General features: G+C 40.6%; 1 protein-coding gene across 1 annotated transcript in view; it reads left to right on the forward strand.

The window, feature by feature from the left end:
• PHF20 (PHD finger protein 20) overlaps positions 1 to 24,868 on the forward strand; it is a 145,928-nt gene that overhangs the window by 53,979 nt on the left and 67,081 nt on the right. The window contains exons 3-7 of the mRNA XM_045981224.1: positions 4,700 to 4,871; positions 6,531 to 6,615; positions 14,749 to 14,828; positions 19,151 to 19,538; positions 24,356 to 24,469. Coding sequence (XP_045837180.1) covers positions 4,700 to 4,871; positions 6,531 to 6,615; positions 14,749 to 14,828; positions 19,151 to 19,538; positions 24,356 to 24,469 — 839 coding nt within the window. The remainder of the gene's footprint in view (positions 1 to 4,699; positions 4,872 to 6,530; positions 6,616 to 14,748; positions 14,829 to 19,150; positions 19,539 to 24,355; positions 24,470 to 24,868) is intronic.

Here is a 24,868-nt window from a genome sequence, read left to right on the forward strand (position 1 = left end):
TCTTAAAAAAATTCAGACTAAGTCTCTTGGCCATGTCTAGTACCTTTTCCCTCCCTGGAGCTTACTTTAGTTATCAGTTTGGTATTTGGTATCTATTCCTTTCTGGCTAATGTTTCCATTAGAAATGTGACTCCCAGCTGCGATGCTAGTTTGGAAACTAGAATCTCATCAGTGGCTGTTAGTTACGTTTGAAGTTGGAAATTCTTTCTCCCTTTTTGTGTCTATACAGATTCCATTTACAACGCCTTTTTTGTTAACTTGTGGCATCTTTTCCAGCACCCCTAATGGTTGTCCAAATATTTAGGTTGCACCAGATGAAATTATTGTTTTTGTAGGTAAAAAGTAGTTATCAGCTGTTTTATGTGATTTCAACTAATAGTTTAAAAACTTAATTGCTTCAGGTGTCTGATTCTCCTCAAGGGCAAGTCAGAACACATACTATTTTTTTTTTTTTAAGATTTTATTTATTTGACAGAGAGAGAGATCACAAGTAGGCAAAGCCAGGCAGAGGGGGAGGGGGAAAGCAGGCTCCTTGCTGAGCAGAGAGCCCGATGTGATTCTCCATCCAGGACCCCGGGATCATGACCCGAGCCGAAGGCAGAGGCTCATCCCACTGAGTCACCCAGGCGCCCCAGAACACATACGTTTTATAATCTCTTTCAAGACCTAGAATTGACTGGGCAGATCAAAGTCACTTAATATTCTGTTGACTGATAAAGCTGAGCTGTTTTCTCAGACAGCTAGCAATTTCGATCCACCAAGTCTTACCTCTTCACTGAAATGCCGTTGGGTTTCCCCATCCTCCATGCGTGCCTTGCTTCAGGAAAGTAGGGAAAACTGCCTTCTCCTTAGGAAATCTTGCTGGCCCTGTGGTTACTCTTGACCCTTCTGGAGAGATTTGTGTAGTGTGCAGTCAGTAGGTAGGATGCCTGTGTCCTGTGAAGTTACTTGAGCAAGGAAGGGCTTTAGGCTAGCCGAGGACCTCGAGATCCTTTTTCAGACTCCTGAGTATGTGCATTGGAGTTCCTAGCCTAGGAATTTGGATTTGATTCTGTGGATCTGGACTTACCAGATTTTTAGAAGGCACTGACCAGTGCAAATTCAAAATAATTTGGTGTTTGTCCTGAGGTTGCTGACTTTTAATTTTGCCAAATAAGAATATTTAAATATCGAATTATATGTTTTTTATAGTTAATACATGCTCATGGTACGACATTCAAAACATACAAAAAGATATACATTGAATAAAATAAGTCTCATACTTCCTCTCCAGTTCCTTAACTATCCAGTTCCCCTCCCAAGAGGCAAACCGGGTTGCTTGATCATCCTTCCAGAGATAGCCCACGCATTTAAAAACAGGTACGGATGTATTGGCTCTCTCCTCTCCCCCAAATAAATGGTAGTGTATTCAGTACCATTTTGCATCTTTAGTTGTTGGTTTTTTTCCCACTTTTCTTAGAGATCTTTTAAAATTGATACATAGAGAGCTGACTTAATTTTTTTAATGGCTCCATAATATTAGTAAGAGTATTAAAAACAAAGTTACCACTGTTTTAATTTAGGAAGTATGTATGCCCCCAAAATTTAGAAAGAATGTGGTTTAGTATAAAGACAAGTTCTGCAAATTAAATTTATTTCTGTGAAAAATTAATTCCATGTGTTGGTTCAAAGATTTATGTTTGAATGGGGCGCCTGGGTGGCTCAGTGGGTTAAGCCGCTGCCTTCGGCTCAGGTCATGATCTCAGGGTCCTGGGATCGAGTCCCGCATCGGGCTCTCTGCTTGGCAGGGAGCCTGCTTCCCTCTCACTCTCTCTGCCTGCCTCTCTGCCTACTTGTGATCTCTCTCTGTCAAATAAATAAATAAAATTAAAAAAAAAAGATTTATGTTTGAAAACTGTTGCTAGATATTTGTAAATCATTAAAGAAAGGGCTTTTGAATAGGAGCGTCTTAGGTCAGAGTTTGTTATTTTAGGGAGGCTCGCTAGTCTCTGGTAGACTGAACAAATGAGAGGGCAAGAGTAATATATATGTGTGTATATATATATATATATATATATGCATATATTTAATGATTTTATTTATCTGAGAGAGAGCACACAGGGAGGCATTTGGAGGGAGGAGCAGAGAGAGAGGGAGAAGCAGACGCTGGGAGTCTAATGCAAGACTCAATTCCAGGACCCTGGGATCATGATCTGACTTGAAGGCAGATGTCTAACTGATTGAGCCCAGACCCTGTGCAAGAGGAATATAATTGATATATCCATGTTCTTCTCCCCCCCCCTCCTTTTTTTTAAGATTTTGTTTTTAAGTGCTCTCTGCACTCAATATGGGTCTCGAACTCACAACCCCAGGATTAAGACTCCCATGAGCCACCCACTGAGCCAGCCAGGTGTCCCCCCTTCTCTCTGTTTTATAGAGAAGAATAGGTTTAGGGAATCCTTTTGTCTCCTACAGTTGTACTTCACTGTTCAGTCGATCATACAATTAGCAGGCCTGCTGTCAGGATAGCTTATGTTTGTAGCAGCTGTATGTCAGTTGTATTAAAGTAGGCACACTAGTTTCAAGGCTGTTTATTCCTTCCGTTAACATTTTCGGGGCACTTAATGTATGTATAGTACCATTCGGAATTTTGAAAAGCATAACCTGTTAGTCCTGTGTGCGAAGTACCCACACAAAGTGATGGGGGCCTGAACTTGGAGAGTGACTCAAATTGGAATGGGTAGCTGGAGTCTAAGAGCTTTGGGATTGAAGAATTGACAGGACAGCTGACCTTTGGGAAGAATAGGGAAAGCAGAATTCATTTGCTCAACAGTTTTTGAATGCCCAGTATCTGCAAGCTACTGTGATAGGTTAAGTGGTAAGCACACTGCCTTAGAGGTTACTAGTGTAGGATTGAAGAGGATGTAGTGTACAGACACAAGGTAGCACATGTTTATTAGGTTGGTGGGGTACTAGGTGATTGATATAAGAAGGGCCAGAAATGGTATAAATCCAGGTTGTGGGGAAAAAATATAGGTAGAATCTGAACTTTCTCAATCTAGAATAGCAATCTGATTAATACAAGTGTATTTAAGAGAAAAATTGCAAACTATTTATTTTTCTTTATTGTTAACCATTTGTTTATTTTTGGAATGAGCAACACAGTAATAGGGTTGAAAAATAAAGAGCATTAAAAGGTATACTACAAAAAGTCTCCCTCCCGCTTTTGCTCCTCCCCTCCTCCATACTCAGTTAGTTCCCTCTTGTGTCAGTTAGGTTTTAATGCTGGAAACAGAAACCACCCTGGGTACTTTAACCACAAAAGAATTTAACACAAGAACATTGGGTATTTACAAAATTGTTGGAAGGGTTGGAGGAGTGGGACTCACAGTTGCTGCCCTTAAGTATCAATGTGAGGGATCCGCTGCTGGAGCTGTGTCCCGGAGGTCAGGAGTTCACTACTGCCGGTGCCCCTGCCACCCTGATACTTAGGAAGCCAGTAACTAGACATTAGATCCTTGCTTCTGCAGACCAGTAGATCAGTATCTCCAGCGGCTTGTTAAAGGCTCGAAGGCCCTAGCTTCATGTGCTGAATCGGAATCTGCATTTTAACAAGATCCTCTGATGATTGGCATTATTACATGAAAGTTTGAGAGGCCCTGCACTGGATGGAGCACTGGGTTTGGCCACTACTGTTGCCTCTAAACCCATAGGTCTTCAAGACCTTGATTGCCAGTTGTTAGGGAGTCAGGGAAATAACAGTTGTTGGTTTTTCCAATTCTCAGTCTAGAAAGAGGGTGAACTGTTGAACTGTTGACCTGGCCATACTTCTATAAGTAACCATTGTTAGATTCTTGTGTAAGATATTTTTATGCATATTTACACATATATAAATATACCATTTCATCCTTTTTTGTTTTTTTTTAAAGATTTTATTTATTTATTTGACAGAGAGAAAGCACATGGGCAGGGGAGCGGCAGGCAAAGGGAGAGGAGAAGCAGCTTCCCCACGTTGTAGGGAGCCTGCCATGGGGCTCCATCCCAGGACCCTGGGATCATTACCTGAGCCGAAGTCAGGCACTAATTGTCTGAGCCACCCAGGCTCCCCTCCTGTTTCATCTTTAAAAAAAAATAAATAATAGCTTACCATACACAATGTCTATATCTTGCTGTTTTCATTTAATAGTTCATCTTGAGAGAGTTTTCCACATCATGACATAGAACCGTTTGTGGTTTTTTGTTTTGTATTTTTTTAACAGCTGCATGGTATTCCATATGGATTATGCAATTCTTAAATTGAGGCTATCTCATACAGTCTGGGTTGCATGGTCATTCTAATTTATTGGCTTATGTAAAATATAATCTAGTTGTTAAATGTTTGCTTCCTGCCTTCCTTTGTGCCCTGTCTTGTGTGTATGTATGTCATCTTGTTTAACTTGCATTGTAACCCAGTATGCTGGGTATCCTTCCTCTACTCTACATGACAGAACTCAGGCTCTGAAAAGTCAGTTTAATAATTCATAAACTAAAGAATGTCCAGGTTGGGATTTGAACCTGAAGTATGCTAGCCTTCATAATTTGATTTGACACAATTACACATTCTCCAAATGGTGGGCTTTATTTAGTACTTTGGTAAGCTAGTCCTTTGGGAAGAGGTCTGGAAGGGTACTATTCTGGATATTTTGGGTGGGAAAGGCATTTAACTTTTTTTCTGACTCAGGTATCCAGCTCACATAGAAGACATTGACTACGAAGAAGGAAAAGTACTCATCCATTTCAAGCGTTGGAACCATCGTTATGATGAGTGGTTCTGCTGGGACAGTCCTTATTTACGCCCTTTAGAGAAAATACAGCTGAGGAAAGAGGGCTTACATGAAGACGAAGGATCTTCTGTGAGTATCACATCTGTAAGGAGCTGGGCCAGCCGTTGGGTACTTTATGTTCCAGCCTTTGATGTTCAGCGTGAAAGTCAGTAGCAGCTGGGGAACCAATTCTTGTTTAGGCCTGTAGCTGCAACCCTGAGGTCTCTCTGGTGCCTGGGGCTCTTGAAGAATCTTATTTATCTTCTGTCTATATGATATGATTGATCTGACAGCTCATAAATTGATTTGGTTATAAAGCACTGAGGATGAATGGATACCTTATCTCTTTTCTTTTACACCACTGTATCCTTTTAGATCACGTATACTTATTTGTTGTCTGACCATTTATTAAGTAATCGTTCCATGTGGAGCCTCATATCAGGGTCTTTTATAAACTTTAAAAAAAAATTTATTTATTTTTGAGCAAGAGCGAGATAGCAGGCACACGAGTGGGGGGTGGTAAGAGGGAGAACAAGGAACAGACTCCCTGCTTAGCAGGGAGTCTGATGTGGGGTTGGATCCCAGGACCCTGAGGCCATGACTCTAGTCGAAGGCAGACATTTAACTGACTGAGCCAACCTTTTTATAAATTCTTGAGGGGTGCCTGGCAGGTTTAGTTGGTGGAGCATGTGACTCTTGATCTTGGGGTTGTGAGTTTGAGCCCCTCATTTGGTGTGGAGTCTACCTTAAAAAAAAAAAGCTCTTGCAAATCGTGGAATTGGACTGTATTCCTTTTTCTAAATTTCATTGCTATGCCTGGAGCTTTTACTAATTTCAGAATGAAAAACGAAGTATTAGTTTTGTACTAGAAAATTAGTTTTTTAAACCAGCATTGAGAAATCTGTAGAAATCCTGCTGGCTTTGGATCTGACTCACCCCCGGATTCTGTTTTTCATTTTAACCCTGGCCATGAAGCTTATTAAACTCTTGCTGTCTATGTGTGTCCTTCCTCCCCCGTCCCCACCCCCATTTAGAATTGTTTACTTTTGGGTCTCCTGGGTGGTTCAGTTGGTTAAGCGTCTGCCTTGAGCTCAGGTCATGATTCTAGGGTCCTAGGATTGAGTCCTATGTTGGTCTCCCTGCTCAGTGGGGAGTCTGCATCTCCTTCTCCCTCTGCCTCTCTTCCTGCTTGTGTGCTTTCTCTCTCTGTCAAATAAATAAATAAAAATCTTAAAAAAAAAAAAAAAGGACTTGTTTACTGTTGTCCAAGTTGATTATTCAATATTCATTCTACAAACTGTATCAGTGCAAACTGTGTGCTGGAAAAACAGTATGAAAAGTGAATGGGTGCTTCCTTTGGCAAAAGTCCCTTTAAAAATGCGGGTGGTGTTAGGTGGCATGAACGCTGATTCCCTCGAGCTATGGTATGTTCCCTCCTTCCAACTTGTATACTGGGTAGGGTGCACCTCGTGCTCCTGGGCTCAGGCGCAGGGTAGGGACTATCATCAGTGTTTTGCTGTGCCTGCCCAGATATCCTAGGATAGGAAGAGTCTTGTGTTCAGCCCTTTTGGTCTGACTCCAGTGTTGAACAGCAGAAACATCTTCCTCCATCCCAGCAGCCATCGCCCCTTCCCACTCTTGTCAATCAGCTTCTCTCAACAAAATCTGGTACTCTGTTATGTCCTATGAAATTGGATTGGTAACAGGTCTTTTTTGTTTTGTTTTGTTTTGTTTTTTACTGCTTTTCAGGAATTTCAAATAAACGAGCAGGTCCTTGCTTGCTGGTCTGATTGTCGTTTTTACCCAGCCAAAGTCACTGCTGTTAACAAGGATGGTAAGGCACTTGAGTTATAATTTTTTTAATTTGTAAATTAGAGGGGAGTTTGTAATATTAGAGTCTGATAGTGTATTTTCAGAATATATTTATTGCCTAGGAATCCTCTCTCTTCAAGTTAGTCACTATGTCAGGAATTAGGAGGAAATTATAAATGGAGACAAAGCTGGGTTAAAAAGAGGAATTTGATTCTTTGCCTCCTAAATTTTAGTAATAGTTTTTCATAAAATAGTTATGGTTCATCTGTCACTCTGCTATTAAGCGTGCTGGTTTTTGTCTGGGAGTTCCTAATATAATTGATGAAATAAGCCTTAATATTCCTTTAAACTATTTGTGAATAGCCTAGAAATGAAATGGACATTAATGAACATTTCTCAAAAATACGCTTTGTGAGGGGTGTCTGGCTGGCTCAGTTAGTAGAGCCTGTGATTGTTGATCTCGCCATCACACTGGGTGTGGAGCCTACTTAAAACATGCTTTGTGGATGCAGCATGATTGAGGGTGGTCTGTAATATCAAAGCTGCTAAGTTGAAATTGGGGTCCTGGCACTTAGAGCACTGAATTGGGATGCCTTTGCCAGTTTAGAATCTGTGAGGAATCAAGACTGGTAGTATGACCCAAAGAGGCTCATTTTGCTAGTACAAAGCAAAAAAGAGTGTTAAAAAGATAATATGCGTGGTCAGCGTCCTGACACTCAGAGTAGACTCTGGGTCCAAGCGATGCCTTTTTTTGGTGGGGGGGAGTGGGGGTAAGGGGTGCATTTTCTGTCAGGTTGGTTGTGGTATGTCCATGATCTCTTCAGTGAATGTTTAGGGCAGTCAGGCCTTTTAGTACCACTGCTGGTGGTGACTCTAAGACCAGATTGCTCTTCATTCAGTGAAGTTATTAAGTATTCATTGCGCGCTCTGCTAGATGCTGGACCTGACCAAGCTTTGTCTGAGAATGGGTTGAAATGGTCAAAAATGAACATAGATTTGCATATGGCAGAACTTTCTGTTTCTCTTTGGCTACATTCACCCCACCTCCACTGTTATGCCAGTGTGAGTTAACTCTGCTAAGCTGTAGGTTATCCTGAAAGCAAGAAAGCAAGGTTGTATTTTTAAAGACGTCTACAGTTAATGATACTCCAGCTCATGGTTGATGAAGTCTTCTTGGATAGTCCTTGTTTCCCTGAATTTCTTTTATAATCTTGTGTTCAAAATAAATCCCCTGTTACTACTTTTCATATGTATCACTTTAGCCTAAAGATGTATTCTAGAGGAAAGTTTACCTGTTATTAAGCTGCCTTTTAGGAAATGACTTGGTTTACTTTTTTAGAGCCTTCTTTTCAAGATTAACAATGTTTTCTCCTCTCACTGGATTTAAATCATGTATGAAATCGATGTTCATATGGACATAGATGTGTTCCTACAAGTCTGTTAGGACTTGTCTGTTAAATCAACAAGTCTATTGATTTATGCTGATCAATCATATTCTCCTCCTGAATAATATCCATTGGAGGTGTGCTCCCTTGGGGACGTGGCTGTCCCTTACATAAAAGTTGTGAGTAGTAACATGGTAATTTTGTAGATAAAGGAGGTTGTAGAAAGGAAGCAACATTTCTCTTTTGATCCAGTGATGTCCCAGAGTTATATGGATGATAGAAAGGCCAAGGGGGTTGGATGAGGAAATGGCAAAGGAGAAAAGGCAAATTGTGGAAGAAGGGTTTGGGGAACCCTGGGAGCAGTCTTGGAGAGGGGTAGGGTGGTGTCTTGGTGGAGGCAGTAGAGGCTTAGGAACCTACTATTCACATCTAATATCTGCAGAGGCCAGAGCTGGGCTTCATGGATTTAAAGGGAAACAAACAAACAAAAACTAGTTCAAAGCAGTGTGAAGTAGTTGCTGTATAGCCACCAGGAGGAGGCAGTACAGGAAGAGAATGGTGCAGATAAATCTTAGGGAGCAGGGACCCCTGTCTGCAGTTACTGGTTTTTGTTTTTGTTTGTTTGTTATATGGATGGGTCTGGAATTTTTTGAAATAATCATTTAAGGACTAAAGTCATTGGGCAAATTACTGGCCACAGTTAAGGTTTTTTTTTTTTTTTTTTTTTTAAAGATTTTATTTACTTATTTGACAGACAGAGATCACAAGTAGGCAGAGAGGCAGGCAGAGAGAGAGGGGAAGCAGGCTCCCCGCTGAGCAGAGAGCCCGATGTGGGGCTCGATCCCAGGACCCCGAGACCATGACCCGAGCTGAAGGCAGAGGCTTAACCCACTGAGCCACCCAGGTGCCCCGCATAGTTAAGATTTTAAAATGTCTTTTAAACTGGGGCAACCAGAGCTTTGGAAGTTGTAAAAAATATTTTCAGTTTATTTCCTCCATGAGCTAAAATTATGGGGGAGTCTTCAGGTAATGATTGTCCCTAAAATGGCCATTCGTCACCCTAATAATACTGGTTCTGTAAACTCTGAATTCAGTCCAATGAATTTTAGTTTATTGAAGGACTTTGAATATGGAGATTTCTGCGAGAAAACCAGTTTTCCCCAGAGTTCTTGAGTCTGAGGTCCTCACTGGTCTTGAGACTAATTGGAAGGGAAAGGAGAGGAAGGCATGGGGGAGGAAATCCTGAAAGTTAGTGGAATTTGCTGGGTGGTATTATTGCCACATTGAAGCAATGTGAAGGAACGCTAGCATTTGTGAGAGCTCAGCTTTGTGCCTGGTTTTGAGACGAGATAATGACTCTTTGGTGCTGCTCTTCTGTTAGATGTTATCCATGGGACCTGGTGGATAGTTTCTAGTTCAGTATGATTCTAGTAGTTGTAGGATGGGGAGAGACAGTGCTGGACTATCCTTCCCGCTTTTTCCCTGGTGTTTTCTGCTCTGCCTCAGTTTCATCTCACAGCACTCTGAGAAGTTCTGCTGGCAAGATGCCCCTTTATTTCCTATAAAAGTCATTCTTGGTGCTGCTAGGAGTAGCCGGGCACATAGTGAAGTCACACCCTACAGATTAATCTTTGGAAGGCTTGGCCTCATTTTCTTTCCGCTCTTAACCTCCTTGGTGGTTTTCCTGAGGCTGAGCTTTAAGGCTGCTGGTGTTGGGAGTCTGGCATGATTGAAACACAACTAAATGGCAACTTTAGAGTTTCTTAAGGGAGTAGTTAAGCACATGGAAATTGGGGAGGGTGGTGCAATGTTATATAGCTCTTTTCACCTGGAATAATTCTTTGGCAGTGGCAATTAAAGCATCATTTCATGTGAAGGTAGCCACACGTGGTTAGCCTTGTTAGCCCCTCTATCTGCTGGAGTAAAGGATGGGATTTTGCTTCCAGGGAATCTTTGTTCGGAAGCCATCTCTGGTGAGTTGACCTCAGCTCTTTGCTGGGGCTGCTCAGCTCCCCTTTGTTACACTGGGGATGGCAGAAGCCACTTGTGTGTCAGGTCTTTGTGTCCCCAGTCCTGGACCCTGCTGCTCTGCAAGGCATTCTCTGGGGGAAACTGAAAGTAGGTTTGCATTTTCAACAAAATGAGGAATTGTTCCTTCCTGTTGATCTGTGGTTCTTTAACTTGAGCAAACAGGCAAATCAGGTCCCTCTTCCTTTAAATTATTCATATTCTTAGGTCACGTGTCCCGTTCCCTCAGTTCAATTTTCAGTCCAGTGCCTGAAGTCTGTATTTGTAACAGGAGATTCTATGGAAATGGTCTTGTTTCTAGAGTCTCTTGTTGAAGCAGTTACTATTTTTTGTCTTCATGCTGTAGCTGATCCTGCAATTGAAATGTGGGGACGTTAGGACTGTGAACAGCTTTGCACAGAGATAAAAGGAAGATTTAGGCCTACACACGCAGGTGCTAGTGTGGCTCTTCCCTTCTTTGTGGGGAAGGGGTTGGTGCTTCCCTTTTAAAGTGATTGGTGGATGGTAATAATTGGAACCACTTATTGATCCCTTGCTCTGTAACAGTTCCTTTGCTAAGCAATTTCCATATCTGATCTCATTTAGTATTCACACAGACATGGAAAGGTTGTTGCCATCAACCCCGTCATTTTACAGATGAGGAATTAAGCTCACAGGAGAAGTTGCTTGAGGTTACAGAGCCCGTTCAGGGATGGTAGAGCCGTGAACTGAATGCAGGCCTTTGGGGCTCCAAAATTCCTGAACTGCATTTCCTCCAGTTCCAGGCTGCCACTCCAGGGCAGAGTTTTCCTAAAACGGCAGGAGTTGTCAGCAGCAGGTGTGCACTGGGTGTGTGCACACATGCCTAACATGATGGTAGAGTGGGTGTAGATAGTCAGTACTTTCTGGAGCCTGGTGGTGTCTTGAGAGCCCTGATTGGGGGTCAGGATCTGGTCCCCAGTCCCTGCTCAGTGATTACTGGCAACTCACCACCTGTTCTCTGAACTCATTTGAGCAGTTAGAACTCGAAGAAGGAATTAGAATAGATGAGCATTGGGGTGCCTGGGTGGCTCAGTGGGTTAAAGCCTCTGCCTTTGGTTCAGGTCATGATCCCGGGGTCCTGGGATCGAGCCCCGCATCAGGCTCTCTGCTTAGTGGGGAGTCTACTTCCCCTCTCTCTCTGCCTGCCTCTCTGCCTACTTGTGATCTCTCTCTGTCAAATAAATAAATAGTCTTAAAAAAAAAAGAATAGATGAGCATTTTTAGAAGTTGTTGGCTGCAGAACTTAAGCGCATTAGTAAAATTGCTAAGAAGAAAAGATGGGGGAGGGGAAGGTATAGCTGCAAACACGTGCATATTCCTCTGATCGCCCCTGAGGCACATGTACAGGAACCTCAAGACTTTGAGAATCCATGTTTGAAAACTGAGTCTCCAATTCATGGCATTCTGGAGTTCTTTGACTCTTGGAAGTGAGTGGGATAGAGAAAGATTCCTTGAGTCACAGTTATGGTAGATTTCAAGAACGACAGATAACTGTCCAGAGTCACCTGTGCTTCCCTATTTCCTTGGTCCTACAGATCAGCTTACCATGCATCTCTAGTTGTTTTTTTTTCCTTATATCCCTTCTGTACCTACTGACGCTATAAGGTTGTCTGATATGCTGAGTTCATAACTGTTCCCAAGGGGGCAAGACCAGGAAGCTGGCATTTGTAAGGACAGGGGCTTCTTAAGGGAGCCTGAGTTAAGGATGCCTTTGTGTTAAGGATGCACTTATTTTTCTGTCATTTACATGTTAATTTTCAGGTGTTGTCTGTGGCTGTGGGAGAGCTCTTGTTGTTAGCTACCCACAGGAGGAATCCACAAGAAGACATTTTTTTTTTATGTTTTATTTTTATTTAAAAGATTCTATGTATTTATTTGAGGCACACAGACACACACAGACACACACAGACAGACAGACACACACACACACACACACACACACATGTATGAGCTGGTGGAGGGGCAGAAGGAGAAGCAGCAGCAGATTCTAGGATCATGACCTGAGCCTAAGGCAAACTCTTAAGCAGCTGAGCCACCCAGACACCCCAGGAAGATGTTCTTTTAGTTGTATAGGAGCCATTAAAGTAGATTTGGGGCCTCTTTCCAGAAGTGGGCCTAGGCTACCATTGTCTGTGGGATGTGGTGTTTTTTTCCTTCTGATTTATTGAAGCCCAAGTTAGACTGTGTACATGATTAAGGGAGAATGTTTTGAGATGATCCCATATGGTTCTTTGGAAGTAAAAAGGGTCAGGGGTAGGGTATTACTGTCTAAGGACAGTGATTTCTGAGTACCCTTGGCTATAGTGTGGGTCATTTCAGAATGGCCATTGATGCTCTGGTTTTGTGGTTTGGACTTTAGGCTGAGGGGCTTGAGGAATAGGCAGTTTGGGGTGGTGGAAGAAGAATTGATTAGAGGTCACCAGAGAGGCTTAGGTTCTACTCCCAGCTCTGCTTAGCTCTGTTTTAGCTCTTTTTGGAACTCAAGGCACACCCCTTCATTTAAGGCCTCCATTTTGAACCTGCCATCAAGAGTAAGCTTCAAAATTGGCCTTAGATAACTAAAAATGTACTTCTGGATGTCTGAAATGTCTATAAAAATAGATAGTTTTCATTTTGATGTAATTGATGCTAACTTTCTTTCTTGGTCAGATAGTTGAAGAGGTATAGGGTTGGGTGTCTTGTTGGTACACTTGATATTTAATATTTCATGAGAGTTGGGTTCTTAATGCCCCCATCCCCAGGCTGGCCAGAACCATGTCATTGTTGCTTGTGAAGGGTATGTTTAGAGTTCCATAGCATTGCTTATCATTGCTTCTTTGCTTGCCAAATAGAGGCAGAAAGACAGGATCCCAGGCCTTTGTTGTAAGAACTCATTAGTCATTGCTGAGCTGCTTTACGTAGAATCCTTTATCATAGCCTGACGTCTTATTGCTTGTTTTAACCAACCAAGCATAACTATATATCCTTGTATCTAGTTTGCTAGTCACTTTATTCTGTGTTGGTGACACTTGTGACAGATAATCAACTTTATTTTGTAATTACTAGGAGTAAAGTTCAGTAGGTAATTACTAATTATCTGTGGCAATACACCAGGATCACCTGAAACACTTGTTAAAACACGCATTTATTTTTGTGTTGCACTTTTTGAGTTTTTGATTTATTATTTTGGGGGTGGTGCTGGTAACTTACATTTCTAAAAGTTCCCAGGAGTTGTTGATGCTGCTGGTCTGAGCACGATACTTCGAGAAGCCCTGGTTTACAGTGAACCAGATGCTCTGTGAGAGAGAAATTGATGTGAGCTGTGGTCCCTGGCCTTGGAGAGCCTGCCTTTGATTTGGGGTCTACCTTCTATATGAAGGTAGACCTAATGTGAGGCCCTGCAGGCAAGGTGCCAAAGTAAGTCTTTGAGAAGTTCAGAGCAGGAAAAAATCTTTTCTAGCTAAGAAGTTGGGAAGCTTTTACAGAACTATTGTGGTCATCTGAGCTGAGTGCTTAAGGGTCAATGAGTAGCACATTCTAGGCAGGAAAATACTTTGATAAAGATGTGGAGGTGGAAATGGCACAAGGCAGTTTCATTGGGTGGCAAGTTGCTCATCACTCTGAGTTGGTGGGTATTTTATGTTGGTAATGAGAAACAGGGTTTGGAAAATAATTGGGCTAAGATTGATTGTACCTTGAACACTGCAGTGATGTTTTCATTAGAGGTTTCTAGCCATTGACAGGGCCCTATTTAGGACTGGTGGAGAGGTGGGATGGGGAGGGGAGAGGATGGATAAGAAGGAGGTAACTAGCTGGAAGGGCTTAGGCTTCCTTGTTGCATTCTTTTACTTCCAGGGATTTTTTTCTTCTTCTCTGTTTGATGGGAAATTGATCCTGAAAACTGACCATGTTTACCAGTAGTAAATCATTATGTGGTTACCAGTAGTTCACTGGTAATCTTGACAAGATTAACTGTGATTTTTTTTTTAATCCCTGGGACAAAAAAAATTAAAAAAAGAAAAAAAAGTGGGATGGGGGAGAGGTGGGTTCTAAGATGCATAATTTTGAGAGAGTTGGTTTAAGTGCAACTAATGATAACTTATGTACGGGGTAGTTGGTTGCCTTATCTGGGAAGAAGATTATTTGGATTTTCAGCTTCAGTCTTATTACAGAATGATTTTTGTTAGATTTCTTTTCCTATTGGAATAAAACTGATAATGTAGCAGGTACCATTTAGCATTTTGGCGAAGTCTGTTCAGATGTTGTAACACGAAGTTTATTCATATGGGTTATGAGATTAATGTGACCTCTGAAAACATGATACCTTTAGTAAGTAGTCATGTTTCTTTTAAAGTTTAAAAGATATTATCACTTTTAAGCCAGAAAATAAAGATTGATAAAAATTAATAATTCACCAAGCAATAAATAAAACTGCATTTTCCTCGTGTTCTTAATTGTTTTACTGCTCTTTTTTCTTGGCCTAAATTCAATGTAATTCTTTTTTTCCATCAAAAAGCAGATGGATTTTGATCTGTATAGATAAAGAGAAAACTTACTATGTAACCTTGACTAAGAAATGAAGGCTATTATCTTGAACATAAATAAGACTGTGTGTGTTTCTTAATATTTTAGTTCTCATACATTTATTATTGCGGTTGGAACTCCCTTGTGTTTATGCTTTGAAAAGTTTTGTTGCTTTCATGAAGCTATAAGTTAAATCATAATATCTTCTTGAATTTTAGGTACTTACACTGTGAAATTTTATGATGGAGTAGTTCAGACTGTCAAACATATTCATGTCAAAGCTTTTTCCAAAGATCAGGTGAGAAATGTGGTTTTGTGCTTTGTCTATGAATAATGCTAACGTTGTAGTTCTGTTTCTCAAATAAAGATGTTACATTTGTTTATGGGGGCAAAATCTTTATTTCCTTCACCTGACACAATTTCACTAGAAAACAATACACAAGTTTTCAGAAATTATTAATATTTATCTCTCTCTGCCATTTCCTGTTAATCTGTTTTCCTCATCTTTTCTCAAAACTGTATGGTTAATGTTCTTTTTTTTTTCTCTCTCTCTCCCTGTGCCCTGTACCCAGAGGTATTATTCATCATAGGGAACTTGCTAATGCTTGAGGAAACGTAGACTGTATTTTCTTCTCATCTAACTTTGTCCTTCAGCTCAGGACCATGACTTGGTGGTTTCAGAACTATAGTTTGGTATGAATTTGGCAATCACTTGTGCTAGTTATGCCTGGTTTGAAAATTTTGTTTCCTATTGTTCCAGTCACCACGCATGTGTTTGCTTGAGCATGAGACAGGAGTTTTGATACTGGAAATATGGGCCATCTAGAAAATATTGCCTACTGTTTTCATAATTTTTTCCCCTTTGGTCTTTTTCTTGTTCACCCCTTAATAGTTGGGAAGGCAAGATCAAAATTTGGATACTGATGTTTTAAAACTTCTGATTGTTACTACTTGTTACCTTTTTGGGTAGTTGTTGATGTGATAGTATTTGGTGATGTTGGAACCTGTTGTGTCTTGTCTTATGATCAAATGCCTCTACTTATCACAAATTAGAGTAAATTCTTCTGTATTTATATTTAGCAATTTCAGAGGGTTATGTTTCATGATATCTTTAAAGATAGCCTTAAGAGCGTTTTTGCCTTTTGCTGGTTTTCCTTTAAAGAAAACTGAAACGGATATAAAGCCTTAGCCCTGAAGTTGTTTTCTCTGTGATCATTTGCCCCTCAACTTTAAAATGTTATTTTGTGGGGTTCCTGGCTGGTTCAGTCAGTAGAGCATGTGTCTCTGGATCACAGGGTTGTGAGTTTGAGCCTCACATGTAGTGTAGAGTTTACTTAAAATTTAAAAAAAAAATGTTATTGGAGCACCTGGGTGGCTTAGTCGTTAAGCATCTGCCTTTGGCTCTGGGCATGGTCCCTGGGTCCTGGGATTGAGCCCTGCATGAGAGGTTCCCTGTTCAGCAGGAAACCTGCTTCTCCCTCTCTCACTCCCCCTGCTTGTGTTCCCTTTCTCGCTGTGCTTCTCTCTGTCAAATAAATAAATAAATAAATAAATAAATAAATAAATAAATATCTCTTTAAAAAAATGTTATTTTGGCCTTAAATTTGGCAATTTTTGTATTGAGTTTGTGGAATGAGTTAATACAGATAGAGGACTGTGTAGATAAGAACTTGTTCAGAATTGTCAGATTGTATCTAGAACGTCCCCAAATGGAAGTCCAGGGCTCCAGATAACAAACATTCAGCTGTTTACTCTGCTGTACTGAATAAATTGATTAACAGCACTTGTGGTGTTTGGGTTGGAGATGAGCACCTTATCCAGGGTGGACTGGTGGGTGATTCAGTTCCCAATTCCCAGTTATCCCAAGTGTCTCACCTTATCTCGGATCTGGTGGGTGATCAGGTATAGGCCTGCAGTTCCTGCTTGTGTTTGTTTTTTTTCCAAGACAGTGTTATATTTGTATAAATGACTTCTCAGGTCTCCTCAGCCCTAAAGATCTAGGTAGGGTTCCATAATGGCTACATAAAGCTTAACTTTCTTTAAAAATTATTTTTTAAAATTTGCCTTTCTCTTTTAATTCCTCCCTGTTTCAACTCTTAAAAAAGCACCCAGAAATTAAGAGGCACCTGTGTGGCTCAGTCATTAAGTGGCTGCCTTAGGCTCCGGTCATGATCTTGGGGTCCTGGGATCGAGTCCCACATCTGGCTCCCTGCTCGGTGGGAAGTCTGCTTCTCCCTCTCCCACTCCCTCTGCTTGTGTTCCTTCTCCCGCTGTCTCTCTCTCTGTTAAATAAATAAATAAAATCTTACAGGAAAAAAAAGGTACCCAGAAATTAAATACAAGGAAACTCAAAGAGCCAAGGTAAGCCAGCCTGAGATTAGTAGGCTCCCTCCCACAGGAGCCAAAGTCTGGACACTGGGTCTTCACTCAACCTGGTAGTAAAGCTGGTTCCAGAGGCTAGTTGTAATCCGGCCCCAAGGGGCTTTCTACAACAGGACACCCATAATAGGACCAGGCTGTGTAAGAAGTGGTGTTTTTTGGCCTTGTCTAAGAGCTCCCTCCTGTAGGCATCTGAAAACTGGGTGCCCTGTGTCCTGTAGGAGGCCAAGCCTAAGGCCCCAGCTCTAGACAAGGTGCCCAAGCAATGGAATGGAGCCCTTGGCCTGACCATGACTGTGGGTGGATGTCACGTGCCTCCAAAGCTTAACTTCTTAAAAATATCAGTCATAGATAATTTTTAAGGCTTTTTTTAGTATATTATTAGAATAGATTTGAGGCTTTTTTTTTTCTGTGTAATTGTGCTGCTCTAAATGTTTTGATAATTTATATATTAGGAACATTAATTTTTTTTGAAGTTATAAAATAATATATAAGGTATAGAAAATTTGGACACTATAGAAAAGCACAAAGAAAGTAAAAATGACATAATTCTGTTGTCTAAATATAGTTGCTCTTAATGTATTGGCTATAGCCTGTGTTTTTTTGTTAAATATTTGTATATTTTTTAAAATTGGGGTCATATAGTATATTACTGTTCCATATTTTGCTCCCCTTTTTTTTTCTAAAAAAAGATGGGGGTTATATTTTGCTCTTCTGACAATAACATTTTCTTCAGTTCTTAATAGTGTATGAGAATATGGCTTTGCTGGCTCTTTAGTATTCTGTAATATATATATAACTGTTCTGTGTGTAACCAATTCCCTAAAGGTTATTTATAAGGATATTTGTAAATCTGGGTGTCCAAATTCGATTATTCTGTTAGTTCCATTTCTAGGAATTCATTCTAGTTCAAAAGTATTAACTTTTAATTTTTTTGGCATGAATTGAGAATGCTTCTCCTTCCTGCCAAGGTGGTTATAATTCATAGTTCTGCCAGCAGTTCCTGAGGAGTGCTTGTTCTCAAACCTGCTTTCAGAAAATTTGGGGGGCTTGAAAAAATAATTCCTTCTAGGCTCCAATCATAGGGATTCTCCTTGTTTTATTATTTTTCCCTGTGGGACAAAGTAAACCTTCACTCACTGAGTATTTAGGCACTCCTTCCAGCTTTTGGGAGAGATCTGTGTGCCTAGTACGTGCTAGTTACTGGGGATCCCTCATATGAACATGATATGTGCTTCCCGCTGTTCTGTAGAGGTCTTGGAAGAGAAATACATCCACAGACTTAATTGCAATTTTGGAAACTCCAGAGCATTCAGAGCTGGCTTTCAGAGCTGTGTCCCACTAGGATACAGGAGTTTTAGAATTAATTCTTTAAAAGTTATTTAGGAGGAAAGTAACCAAGAAGTTGGACTTCTGTCTACTGGACAAAAACTTAGCTTCAGAGTATAGTTGGTGCCTTTGCTGGACTGGGCACAACCTTTACCCAGCTGAGGAAGCAAAAACCTGCTCCTGGGTTGGATAGTCTTTTTTTTGTTTGTTTGTTTTTAAGATTTTATTTGTTTATTTGAGAGAGAGAGAGATAGTGACAGAGATAGCAAGAGAGAGCACAAGCTGGGAGTAGAGGGAGAAGCAGGCTTCCACTGAGCAGGGAGCCAGACATGGGGCTCAATCCCTGGACCCTGGGGTCATGATCTGAGCCAAAGGCAGACGTTTAACGGACTGAGCCACCCAGGTGCCCCATGGGTTGGATAATCTTTATAGCTTTCCTGTTCAGGCTCCAGTTACTAGTTTGTGTTCTTCTCCACACAGGGCATCAACATCCACTGGCAAACTGAGCCAGGCCTCTGAAAGGCCCTGGGTCTGGGTAGTCATGCTTGGGATGAGGAGGATATAACTTGGGGGCATTTTCTTAGAACATCTCTGTCAGAAAGATTGCTTTGCAGAAGTTGTTCCTGGGGTATTTTCTGTCCCTTTAATTATCTAGTGAGTTATTAATAATCAAAATATGGGAGATCACTCTGTCTCAGAAGGAATTGAACAAGACGGTTGTTTCTTTTAAATTTAGGATTGGTTCTCAAGTCTCAGAGTATGGATCAATATTTTCAGTGGTTCTTTCCATTATGCGACACAGCATATGTCCTGTTTTAATTTGTTTGTCTTCATAAGTTTGCAAAATACCATCTGATTTTATATTTGCAAGTAATCACAAAGTGTGTTTCATTGCTATTTTGCTCATTTTAGAATATTGTGGGTAATGCTAGGCCTAAAGAAACAGATCACAAAAGTCTTCCATCGTCTCCTGATAAACGAGAGAAGTTTAAAGAGCAAAGAAAAGCCACTGTCAACGTGAAGAAAGACAAAGAGGACAAAGCCTTAAAGACAGAAAAGCGTCCCAAGCAGCCTGATAAAGAAGGAAAGTTAATCTGTTCTGAAAAGGGTAAGGTGTCAGAGAAGAGCCTTCCCAAGAACGAGAAGGAAGATAAGGAGAACATTTCAGAAAATGACAGAGAGTATTCTGGAGATGCTCAAGTGGATAAAAAACCTGAAAATGACATTGTGAAGAGTCCACAAGAAAACTTGAGGGAGCCAAAAAGAAAACGAGGCAGGCCCCCTTCCATAGCTCCTACTGGTGAGTTTCCTAAGTGGGGTCTGCATTGTGCAATGCCAGAGTGTTCTGTGGCTTTGGTGGTTCTTTATGACTTCCATACTAAAGATCTTCCATTTTTATGACGGACCTTGAATCGTCTTGTGATCTGAAAATAAGTTACATTTGTGGAGCTGAATTTTAAAGGAAATGTATCCAGATGAATGTAAGTTGCAAAACATGTCCTTGACTAAGCTTCTGGGATGTACATAACTGTCCACGAGATGCTTCAGTTTATTTGGTAAAACCTAATAAGCTAAGGTCTTACGCCTGTGCCTATTCAGATGGTCTCAGGTTAAGTAAGCTTAATAGAACCTGGGATTAGGAAATAACAGTTTTCCTGAGAGACATGAAATAGGGAAGAAGTAATTAGATGTGGGTGTGTGACAGAGCCTGGATCAGAGAACACTGGATCTAAGAAGGCATGGTGCATTTTGAAGTTGAGCTATCTGGAGAGTGATTATGGGTTTGACATTTTCACAGTCCAAGTAAAAAACTGAGATGGCTAATTGGTAAGAGTTAAGGTTAAAGGGTACAGATTTAAGGAAGAATGTATGGTTATTTTAGAAAGTTGAAATATGGAATTCTTCAGGAATATCCAAGAATAAAACACATCCTGAATTTCTTTCTAGATCAAACACTCCTTCTCTCGGTCAGTTCAGTGACATGATGAACCCTTAGGATCTCTAAAGAGATCCAGTTTGAATGCTGGCTAGGATAATCTGGCAGTGGTCTTTACACATTCTTGCTTGTATATTTCCTGCATGAATATTGAAAAAACTGAATCCTTTAGTACATTTTATTTATTTTTTAGTTTTAGTTTTTAAGATTTTATTTATTAAGACAGAGAGAGACAGAGTGAGAGAGAGAACACAAACAGGGGGAGTGGGAGAGGGAGCAGTAGGCTTCCCGCTGAGCAGGGTACCAGATGCAGGGCTCCATCCCAGGACCCTGGGACCATGACCTGAGCCCAAGGCAGACTCTTAACGACTTAGTCACCCAGGCGCCTCACCTTTAGTACATTTTAGAATGGTATCTACTTTTTCTCACAAGTTTATATAACTGCAAATGATATATTTAAAATATCTTTCTTTTAAAAATTTGAAAATCATTTAATAGATTTTCATTAGAACTGCAGAACCACAGAGTTAGCTCACTTACTGGTCCTGCATGATGTGGAATGCAGAGTGAATCCTATCAATCCAGGCAGCTACATCAGACTTAATTTCTGTGGAAATAAAGTCTGCCTTAATTTACTTCAAATAAATATTTGTATTCATTCCCAGTAGACACCCTTCTAACATCTGAGTTCTAACTTTAAGATAGGAAATTAGAAAAAAAAAGATAGGAAATTAGATATAGTTTGATTTCTTCCCAGATGGATTAAGCCATCTCCTCCTTTAGTGCTTGTCACTGTGCGCAAAAGCTGAGCATGCTGGAATTGCCCCTAGGCCTAATTATGGCCTAGACCTGCACTGTCGGGTATGGTAGCCATTAGCCACATGCGGCTATTGAGTACATGAAATGTGGGTGGTCTAAATTGAGATGTGCTGTGAGTATAAAGTCTACTCTGGTATTCAAATACTAAGTAAAAAAAAAACCTGTAAAATATCAACTTTTTATGCTGATTACATGTCAAAATGATGTTTTTGGGTGTATTGGGTTAAAATATATTCTTAAAATTAAATTTACTTTTTTTAAAGCAGTTTTTTTTTTTTTTAAAGATTTATTTATTTATTTATTTGACAGACAGATCACAAGTAGGCAAGAAAGGCAGGCAAAGAGAGAGAGGAGGAAGAAGTCTCCCCACTGAGCAGAGAGCCCGATGCCAGGCTCCATCCCAGGACCCTGGGATCATGACCTGAGTCGAAGGCAGAGGCTTTAACCCACTGTGCCCCCCTGGCACCCCTACTTTTTTTTTAAAGTAAAAAATTGAAAATTACACATGTGGCTTGCATTTGTGACTCTTGTATATTCTATAGGATTCTGGGGGAGAATTAAACCCCAACTGCCCAACGTATCCGTAGTGAATTGACTTGTCTTCTGTGGGTTGAGAATGGTAGTAGTTGTAAACCATAATTGGGAGAATTGAGAAACTTACCTCTGTGTTCTGTGTTCAAAGGAGGAACTCCAAATGAGACGATCTGGAGATTTTTAAACCTCTGGGCAGTATGCCATGTTAAGATGTAGGATGATCCCTGGGGCAAATAATACATTATATGTTAATTAAAAATACTATTAAAAGTTAATCAAAAAAAAGATGTAGGATGACTGTTAGGCCTTTTTTTTTTTTTTTTTTTTTTTTAAATGGAAGGAGTGTACTTATGCAGGGAGGGGTGGAAAATTACTTTGAATCATCCTGGTAGAAGTCTGATGTGTCCTCACCTCAGGTTAGAAAAGCATGTATATGGGAATTGAGTGCTCTGAAACAGATTGCCCTTTAGCTGTTCAGGATCTGGCTTGTACCCTCTGGAAAGTATGTACTGGGGTAGTTGTATTCAACTTTGCCTACTGCCCCTATGAAGCCACATGACTTCACTCATTAAAAAAGGTGGGGAGGCCTTCAGTTGATTGCTTTCATTTTATAAGTATAAGTTTCATGCCAGATCGATTTAATAGAGAAATAGTGTTTTCCAAGTTTGCCTGAGGCATTTCTCCCCAGTCAGAATCTCTGGAATTGTTAACAACCTTCCCAGATGATTCTTAACTGTAAGAGTTTGGGAAACACTAAAGTTCTATGTAGTCAGCCCTGGTTTGTATGTGGTATCAAACTGAAGAATGCTTACCAGATTTCTAATTTGTAGTTCAAATGTCCTTTAAAAATTGCTTGGAAAAAGCTCATTGACCCAGTGGAGCACTGAGCTCTCTAAAGTTTACAGACTAGATTGGAACAGAATCTGAGTTATTTAGGGAGGGTTGTTTGTATTTGTGTTTAATTTGGAATGTGTATGATTTCCAAGTTCTCACCACTTGGAACAAAATAATGTTGGCACATTGGGAAGATTGAACACAGCCAAGGAGTTCAGCATACTCATTAGGTTTGCCTCCTCAGAGCTCAGCCCGTCTCTTGTTGGGCTTTTCAACATGGCCGATCTGAAGCTACTGGTCCTCAGTGAGTCTTCTTCCCCAGTCCCCAAATCCCCTGCCCTTTGTGGGCCACCCCCTAATCTCTTTCCCCCTTTCTCCCCTTCTCTCCTTTCAGCCTTCATCAGACCCCTTAGCCCTACCTTCCCCCCAAGCTTTCCTAGTTTCATTTGTTTTGTTTTTTTTCTTCCGCCCGTTTTTTGGATTCTCATCTTTCATGATTGGGAAGAGCTTCTTAAATGTTGGGTTTAAAAATAAAGAGTGAATACTATCCAATGGTTTAGTGTCTGCATTGCTAAATTATGTCAGAGCTGGATTTGTTGGAATCAACAGCCTTGCCTGGAACACTGACTATCAAATAGCATGGTCTCCTGAGATTTTTCTGGAATTGTTTTTAAGAGGTTGTAAATGTTGACATTCTTTTTGGTCCCTCATAACTAAGACCAATGCCAACCTAACTAATTTAGCAAGTAGGGATTGAAAACAACACTCAAGTTGTAGTCCCAGGTACATATTTTAGGAATTAGCCTGAATGGTGGATTTCCTGAGTATTGGTTAAGTCAAGTTTTGATGAGGAGATTTGATGGTGATAAAATGATTTTTTAAAAATTGCCCTTGCCCCTTCATGTTTTAAAGTAGTCATGTTGGGGGTGCCTAGGTGGCTCAGTCAGTTAAGTGTCTGCCTTCGGCTCAGGTCATGATCCTGGTGCTGGATTGAATCCTGCATTGGGTGCCCTGCTCAGCAGGAGGTCTACTTCTCCCTCTCCATCTGCCCCTCAAACCCACCCACCCCTGCTCGTGCTCACTTTCTCCCTCAAATAAATAAATAAATAAAATATTTTTTTAAAAAGGGGGAGGGGACGATAAAGAGAAGGGAGAAACAGACTCCTCACCAAGCAGGGAGCCTGAAGCAGGGCTGGATCCCAGGACTGCACCCTAGACCATGACTTGAGCCTGACCTGAGCCGAAAACAGACGCTTAACTGGTGGGGCGCCTTGAGCTACCCATGTGCCCCTAAATAAAGAAAATCTTGAAAAAATGAAGTCATGTTGGGGCTTAGTGTTTTATTTTTATTTTTTATATATTTTTTGTTTTATTGTTTTTTGAAGGTTTTTTTTTGTTTGTTTGTTTTTTTTTTTTTTTGTGAAGAGAGCGAGCGCACACATGCACAAGCCCCAGGAGAGAGGCAGAGGGAGAAGCAGACTCCCTGCTGAGCAAGGAACCCGATGCAGGGTTGGATCCCAGGACCCTGAGATCATGACTGGAGCCGAAGGCAGACACTTATCAGACAGAGCCACCTAGGTGTCCCTGGGGCTTAGTGTTTAAAAGAGAGGATTTTAAGAGAGAAGTGTATACAGAGCTGGGTCATAAGAGAACCCCCCCCCCAAAAAAAAGATGAAGGACGGGGTCCCTGTTTGGCTCAGTTGGTAGAGCATGTAACTCTTGATGTTGGGGTTGACTCCCACAATGGATGTAGAGATTACTTAAATACATCTTTTTAAAAAAGAGGGAAAAAGAGATGAAGGAGTTCTGTCTATAGGCTGTCAGCATGTCATTAAGGAAGTAGTTTCACCTGTTACACTTATATTTTCTTATTAGCTCTTTGGGGGTCTGTTTATCATGCAAGTGTATGTGTATGTTTTATTTCTATATAATCAGGAGGATTGGGCACAAAGAAATTACATAACTTCTTTTGTGTGGTTTTATATACACTATAGCTGTGGATTCAAACTCTCAAACTTTGCAACCAATAACATTGGAGTTGAGAAGGCGGAAAATATCGAAAGGAAGTGAAGTCCCATTAAAACGTCCCCGGCTTCACAAAAATTCATGTGAGTCTCCAGTTTGTGTACGTGTGACTAGAACTTGATGTTATTTGGGTTAGCCTCCTCTGTATTCATGTTGTTTCCTATTCCCAAAAATAGGCTCTAATGCGGTTTTTGGTCATAGGAGCTAATGTGGATGGTTTGGGTTGGATAAGAAAGAGTTTTGCTTGAAGAAAAATAAATCCCAAAGCAGAAACTATATTAACATTGGATTCAGATTCAGAAGAAGATTTCTTCTTCATGCCCATAAACTACATTTTCATTGGAAATTTAGTGGTTTAGGAAGGGATGGTTTTCATATGTTGAGTAAAACTTGAAAAATGCTATTCATTGATTAAAAAAAAAATACTTTGACTCCAAAAATGATTTGTGATTTTTCTAAGGGTTTGTAAACCTGACTGACTT

The sequence above is a fragment of the Meles meles genome, chromosome 16 (assembly GCF_922984935.1).
Source record: "Meles meles chromosome 16, mMelMel3.1 paternal haplotype, whole genome shotgun sequence".
NCBI classification, from domain to species: domain Eukaryota; kingdom Metazoa; phylum Chordata; class Mammalia; order Carnivora; family Mustelidae; genus Meles; species Meles meles.